This window comes from Mesoplodon mirus (genome assembly GCF_964341445.2).
Source record: "Mesoplodon mirus genome assembly, chromosome: 9".
Taxonomy (NCBI): Eukaryota; Metazoa; Chordata; class Mammalia; order Artiodactyla; family Ziphiidae; genus Mesoplodon; species Mesoplodon mirus.
Window position 1 is genome coordinate 13,758,357 of NC_138985.1, and position 8,146 is coordinate 13,766,502.

Consider the following 8,146-nt stretch of genomic DNA (forward strand, 5'->3'; position numbering starts at 1 on the left):
AGAATAAGCAAGTTTTTGAAAAAAAAAAAAAGCCGTTTAGAATTTCAGCAATTTAAAGGTTCTTCCTGCTTATATGTTCTTGTAATATTCAGAATCTCCCATAACAAATGCGTTGCTCTTTATTATATTTTAAAGTTTAAATTTAGGTTATTTATCTGCCCTTATAAGCTAATATAACAATATATGTGATTAATATTACATATTTTAAAGTTATATTTTATATTTAATTTTTTACTTAGAAACAAAGACTTGAAAGATTATGAAGCTTGGCTTGGAATTCATGATGTCCATGGAAGAGGAGATGAGAAACGCAAACAGGTTCTAAATGTTACCCAACTGGTATATGGGCCGGAAGGATCAGATCTGGTATTACTGAAGCTTGCTAGGTGAGTTCCTTTAGATAGTTTCATATTTTTAATATAGAATGGAATTGTTGAAGCTTTTTCTTCAACTATGTTCTTATTCTTTCTCTCTCATGTAGATGTATTATAAAAGCATATGTCACATGGTGTGTGTGTGTGTGTGTGTGTGTGTGTGTGTGTGTGTGTGTTCAGAGGCAGAGAGAGGGGCATTTTCAAATTTTTCAAAAGTGAATAAATGAAATTGGATCAACAGTATGATCAGCCTGCTCTAAAACCAAAGGTTAGTGAGCAATTATATGATAACTTTAACAGGTAAAATAATGATTAAAAAAATAGCAGTGACCATTTGTTCTTAAATATTTGTAAGTAAATATTCATTTCTCTACTACCTACTCCTAAGCAAAATTGTTTATTCCCTCTAAATGAATCATATTAAACATTCACACTACATTTTAATATGTTAATTTTGTGTTGAATCCAATCAAGGTTACTTACCATTATATTTTCTCTTTTCAGGCCTGCTGTTCTGGATGATTTTGTTAGTACAATTGATTTACCTAATTATGGGTGCACAATTCCTGAAAAAACCACTTGCAGTGTTTATGGCTGGGGCTACACTGGATGTAAGCTATTTTTAGAAAGATAAGGCAATATCATATGTATTTTGTAAAAATATTTTGTATTTGTTTATTTTTCTCACCTTATCCTGTGCTCATTAACTGTACATATTTTGTGCCATTCTAGTGATCAACTCGGACGGTCTATTACGAGTAGCACATCTCTATATTATGGGGAATGAGAAATGCAGCCAATATCATCAAGGGAAAGTAACTCTGAATGAGTCTGAAATATGTGCTGGGGCTGAAAATATTGTATCTGGACCATGCGAGGTAAAAAAGATTTTTACATAAGGAGTATGTGATGGATAGCATAGTTTCTTGTGTTTATATTTTCTATTTTTCTCAAATGAGAATCATTGTAAACCAACGTGTTCTAAGAGAGAGGAATTGAAAAAGATAACCCTTATTATCCTTGTACATTTTTTAGCTAAATAGTGAAGCAATCCATGTTTCATTAGCAGCAAACTAAGATGACATTTGTCTCTCAAAAAACAAGAAAAGAATACAGCCAAAACTCTAAGAGAAAGCTGTTCAAATTAGAAGTATCCAATATGCAGTTTGATACAATAGCTTGCATTTTTCTAATGTTTTTCTAAATGTCTCTGATCTTCCCAAATTCTAACTTAACTCTATTAATTTTAGTAAGAGATACATGCCTGCTTTTAAACTTTTAAATATGTTTTTGGTTAAGCCAGTGTGTGTGTGTGTGTGTGTGTGTGTGTGTGTTTAAACAAATTCTATTTAAAAAACCAAAAGGTCAAAGTTTATGATTTTAAGAGCTTGGACATTTTCATTTGTTAAGCAACTGTTCTTTCCACTTGGCAGTGTTCCTATCCCTGTTTCACATAGACAAGCTGTTAAACTGTTATTTTTGATGTTTTTAAGTTAAAGAATTTTAAAAATTGCATTAAAATAATATGATTAAAAACTGATTATGTGTTTATAACCACTTTCAAATTTGGTGTTTTTTCCAGTAAATCAGTATCACTAAGATTTTCATCACAAGTGAAAATCTACTAGGAGAAAGAATGATTTATTTATCTGTTTGTTTACTTATTATTGAGTTCTGTAAACACAAAGTTTTGAGCTAGACCAGATCTTTGAGATATTTAGACAGCTTGCACTTATCCCAGCCCTACCGCCATTACTACTTTGATATCTGCTCTTCAGGAATAGCCTGTAATCTGGTTTGTCATCTATACATTCTTAGATTCCTAACTTTAGCACTGAAAAATTTATCACATAGTTATTTTTATCTATATTTACAATCAATCAAATTGATTCAGCCACTTCTCAAAAATGCACTCATCCTCCAGAATTTTTTTTTTACATCACTGATATGTGAAACAGGGTAATATAATCATCAAACCAGGGATATCTAGACCTAAAAAAAGAAATCTCCTAAGATCTCATAAACATTTGTATAATAGCAATAGCATCATTTCACATTTAGTGAAAGTCCCTCAAAATCAATTCTCAAAATGAATTGATTTGAAGAGTTCATATCAGTAATCACCTGTGCATTAATTTAAAAACCAGATTAAGACCTGTGGCAGAGTTTATATGAAGTCTCTTTGAATAAGCTATTTTCCTTATAGTGTTTTATCTTCTATTTCACCCCCACCTTGATTTTCTCTGTCACAGAATGTTAATAGCTCTCTTCTTTCCACCTGTATTACAGAACTAAATTTTGCAGTAGTTTAGTTTTATCTCATCACATCACTACTGGGGGAAGATTAAGATAGTCGGAAGCACTCTTCTAAATACAAAGATGCCAAAAATTAGTCACTGCAATCCTAGGAAGACTACATGGCACAAAATAGTGATGCAGCATTTTTTAATGATTATATATAACAATATGTATAAACATATATGTATATAAAAATATACACACGAATCATTTTATCAATCTATTCATCTTTCATCTATCTATCACCTATCTATATATGATGATACAACAGCATTACCATACAAGAAATGCCATGAAATCACAGACTACCTTCCACAAAGGGGAAAAAAAGTATAAATATAACTATATTAACTACTAAGACTAAGTGGAGAAACATTCCTTCTTTCTGCCTGAAAAAGCAATTTCCACATAGTAAACATAATTATTTTACCACCTACAAGTTTTTATTTAACTGTTAAAATCATTCTGGGGGCAGGATTGAGGGAAAGGAAAAAAATTAGAAATAAGAGAAAACTTAATGTGGGTTAATCCTTAAAACTGTATGATTACAGGTGAGTTTTTGGATACGTGTATTTTTCTACATTTTCCAAATTTTCTATATTGAACATACTTTGAAAATCAGAAGAAAGTCAAAATAAATATGAAATCCACCTTCTTAAAGAGCTATCAATGATCACGTGTTAATTAGTCTGCATTCAACAAAGGCAAAAACCACTTCAAAACATGAGTGACTATTTTAGAAAAGACAAGTCATACTTAAATAACTACACATGATAGAACACTTTGAACTTTTGTACTTATCTCAGTCCAACAGAAGGACAACTAATGGCCTAGTATATCAATTTTATGTCTTCATATTTCAATTGAAGTTATTCTCTTTTTTTGCACATATGTATATTTGAGATATAAATCGATACAGGAAATGTTAATGAATTGTCCATTTTTATTTCTAAAATAATACTTTGTTGTTATTGTTGCATGTCTTCTTCCTAGGGAGATTATGGTGGCCCACTGGTTTGTGAACAACATAAAATGAGAATGGTTCTTGGTGTCATCGTTCCTGGTCGTGGATGTGCCATTCCAAATCGTCCTGGTATTTTTGTCCGAGTGGCATATTATGCAAAATGGATACACAAAATTATATTAACGTATAAGGTACCACAGTCTTAGCTGATGTAACTGTGTCTGAAGCTTCTAATAACACAACTCTCCTTTACATGAAGATTTCAGAGAACATGGAATTAAAATGTAACTTAAAAAATCCCAAGACAACTACTTGAGTGTCATGTTTGTTAAGATACTCACTAATATTTATGGGTGTTTTCTGTTGTTTTGTTTGTCAGTGTTATTTTGTAAATGTTGAAGTGAATTAAGGTACATGCAAGTGTAGTAACATATCTCCTGAAGATACTTGAATGGATTAAAAAATGCAAAGGTATAACTGCTGGATGCTAAAGATATAATGGAAAAGATCAACTAATCTCTCTCGGCTGCTTTCCAAGGTAGTTTCTCAATAATAAATAAGCCATAAGTTAAACATTATTTCAACCTCACAAAAACAATTTATATCTTGTGTCCTTAAATTGTAACTCTGTATTAAATTATATTACCTTTAATATGCCATACATTATATTTCATTCATTCCTCCTCACCATGTGTCTTGTAATACTGGTACATATACTCTTTATAAAAGCATATACCTATACACAAATGCCTGGGTACACATGTGCATGCACTACAGTTCAAATTGTAGTGTATCTAATATAACCCCTAAATGTTCTGAAATTGTGTACTTATAGTTTTTCCTTAAGAAAAATATAAAAAATTCTAAAGACCAGTAGAAATATTAAAGAAAGGTGCAAGATAGAAGTGACTAGATCATCCTCCATCCATAATCTGCAGATGACCTCTACTGGTTGGCATGTGAGGTGTGGTCATGACCTACAAAATTAAATAACACCTAACCTAGGTTCTTACATATATTTATCATCCAAGTTATTTATGTAGTTTCTAATTCTTAAAGAGAAGAGGCTAAAATGTGTATTAGTATTATTTCTTTCCTTCAAATTTAGGGACAATTATTTATGCAAGCTGTTTTTAGATCTTTTTTCCTAAAGTATTTAAAAAATTCTGAGATGACTAATTGAAGTTTAAAAGTGTTTTGGTCTTTAAAATATATGTAAATATGTTAACTCTAAGACTTGCTGCTGTGATTGGCTTCTATCTCACCTTCTTTAAATTAAAAACAATATTTAAGAGGAAAATTTCCACGTCTCCAAAATTTGTAAACAGCTTTTCATCAAATTATGGATTAAAATATATATTGAAGAAATAAGTCAAAATATTTTTCTCTACCTGGAAGTCTTTTAGCCTAATAAAACTTTAGTCAAGTAAAGGAAAAAATGTAAAAGGAAAGGAAAGGAACTAGCTTGTCTAAACTCTGTATTCAGTTATTTTTTAAAGTACAGTTAAATCTGCTGAATGAGATATTTTATCAAAATATCTTCATTTTATCTTTATTTTACACAGATCTTTCCTAATGCATGGGAAATATTCAGATTTTGTATTCTGTATGATAACAACCAAATCATACTTATTGTTGTATTAGTCATGATTAGCTAAAGATCATGTATTTGCCAAGAAATGAAATAACAAAGAGTAAAAGGATAGGTCTGAGTTTTCACAAAATATTCCTGTATAAAAGTTCTCTAAAAATAATTATTTGAATATTTTGAATCTAGTATTTCCATTTCTCTAATTTGTTTCTTTTGGATGGTCTCAATTAAGGCCAGGGATTCAAATGATGCTCTAAAATCTCCATAAGACAATGTTCAATCTTGAGTAAAATGGTTTTAAATTTACTCAAGAGCTTAGTCCACAGAGTATAGGGCAGCAAATCCAGAAATGTTTTTCCAAATTGTGCCATTTTATTTATTTTCTGTAATAAGGTATATGCTGGTATCAAGAAACAGTGAAAGCAAAGAGAGATCCAACAAGTTGCTAGTCCATACCAGCTTATTTGATTGTATTTCTCTCTCCCTTGTGTAATATACCATTATAATCAACATGCAGAAATTTCAAAGGCATATTGTCTAAATATTAAAGTATTTTTCAGTTTCTTCTTGCTAAATGGCAAAATTTTATTGTCACATATTACTGATATTTGTAAAACATTTACTGAATTGTAATTCTTTTAAATACTCACATTTTAAAATATTTATTTTATGTATTTTCCTCTAAATTTCCACAGAGAGATAGGGATGACCTAGATACAAAATGAAGCTAACTTTATAGACATTTTGAACTCAGTGTTTTCCATTTTATTAAAGGGTAAAAACAAGACCACCAATAAACCATCAGACGTGTAAACTTTCTTTGAGAGTTTCCTTTTAATAGGAGGAGATTGATGAAATTGATAATAAAAGCAAGATGAACAAGACCCATGTTATTTTAGGTGGTACAACAGCGAATAATCATGTCATTTTTCTCTGGTAAAAGATACTATTTCCTGGGCATTCTTTTCTTAATAAACTACAAAAATAAAAAATAAAAAAATCCAATTTATCTAAAAATCCATTTTGAGTCACGGAAAAAAGATCTTTTAAATTAGAAGTTTTCAACGTTATTTTTATTTTGGCTGTTTGAATAATGGTTATATGCTGTTATAATTGTGGACATTTTCTTATGTCTACCAGGAATAGTAATGTAAAGTTAAAATATATTTCATAATGCCTCTGCCGTGCAGAAGGGATGATAAACCTTTTGTATACTTCTTTAATTTTATTGTAAAATGTGTAATGACTTTTACCTATCTGCTGTGGGCAGGTCCTCAGTACAATGGTTTATATTGAGTCAATCTCTAGTATTAACAGGCTCTTGCTTGCTATCTAAGTGTTTCAAACTATGGGAAATGTGAGACACTGGAAGGCAAGAAAAATAACAATAATGACATGTGATAGCAAAATTGTATTTCACTTATTCCTGTGAATATTTCTTGTTGGTACCAATGGTACTGTACAAAGTGAATGTTATAGCCACAATATTCTCTTGAAAAAAACACTGTCAAGAAATAAGAAATTGCTGTCAGGAATATTCTTGTTGTTTCTAAACATTTTTTAAAAAGAAATAATGGTTTTGCAATATAGGGATCATGAGGTAAAGAATTTTAGTAAACTCTCATACTAAAAAACTTTTAAATTGACTTGGTCCAAAAAAGAACTACTTTCAATCAATTATATCCCATATTTATAGACAAACTCATTTAAGAAATAAAGTTATTTTAAATGAGATATAGTCTTTATGTGAATAAATTACTTTTCACAATAAAATCCAATAAGAATTTATCTTTCAACATCCAACTGAATTTTCAGCTAAGAATTTACTAACACACACAAAAAAGTTAAAATTCTCTGGACCCTGTAAATCTTGACAGTGTAATTTTAAGTAGGTTCATTTCCATTTGCACAGAAAGTTTCTGTCTTTAGGAAACTGAAAACGGAATACTGTGGATGTTATGACTGTTTGTCTTGTGTGTAAATAGGAAATAGATAATCTGCCTATTGAGTGGTATAGCTGGACGCTTACCCAAAAGGGGAACACTGTGGTTATGACGTGTATATACATTTTCTGTAGTTAATAAAGTTGTTATTTTTATAACCATGATTATATTATTATTAATAATAATAAAATATTTTATCAAAATGCTCTCTTTTTCTTATTTTAGTTATATACATGGATATATTTGAATCTGCTCTAGGGCCTAATGCAGAAAACAACAACAATGATCTCATTGACAGAAATTACATATACTTTGTTGCAAGAAATGTCATGTAACCTGTCTATAGAACTAAGACAAAAAATATTATTCTATTCCAACTTGTATCTATGGTAATATCAGTGGTCTTCAGTAAACTATTAATCTCTATGCACTTCAATTTCTCCCATTGCAAAATATAATTATTCATTCTTCATATTTGCTAGAGTGGTACTATGATATAATTTGCTTATATATAAATATAAATATATATACATATATATATATATATACATACATATACATATAGTGTCATCATGAATGATCATCTGAATTTCTTTACCATATCACTATATATTACAAAGGGAATTATAATTCAAATAATCAATTTGGAATATATCTTCAAAATATGCATTAAATTCAGAATATATATGAATCAAATTCACTCATTTCATTCAAATTGGAAGCAAAATTGGAAGAACTAATTACAAACTGATCTAAACAAAAAGAATTCTGTAACACCATTGCCTATTTCAAGTTATATCATACTGCCTCTCCCTCCAAAAGTTGCTTGGGCTTCCCTGGTGGTGCAGTGGTTGAGAGTCCGCCTGCCAATGCAGGGGACACGGGTTCGTGCCCCGGTCCGGGAAGATCCCACAGGCCACGGAGCATCTAGGCCCATGAGCCATGGCCAATGAGGCTGCGCATCCGGAGCCTGTGC

The 8,146-nt window shown here is 30.6% G+C and overlaps 1 protein-coding gene across 4 annotated transcripts in view; it reads left to right on the forward strand.

Moving 5' to 3' along the window:
• The window catches only part of HGF (hepatocyte growth factor), an 81,464-nt gene extending 74,136 nt beyond the window's left edge, over nt 1-7,328 (forward strand). For all 4 annotated transcript variants that reach the window (XM_082631866.1, XM_082631867.1, XM_082631868.1 and 1 more), the window contains 4 exons: nt 240-386; nt 879-985; nt 1,107-1,252; nt 3,666-7,328. In XM_082631866.1, the coding sequence (XP_082487992.1) occupies nt 240-386; nt 879-985; nt 1,107-1,252; nt 3,666-3,842 (577 nt within the window). In that variant the 3' untranslated portion in view covers nt 3,843-7,328. The remainder of the gene's footprint in view (nt 1-239; nt 387-878; nt 986-1,106; nt 1,253-3,665) is intronic.
• The last annotated feature ends 818 nt before the right edge of the window (nt 7,329-8,146 follow it).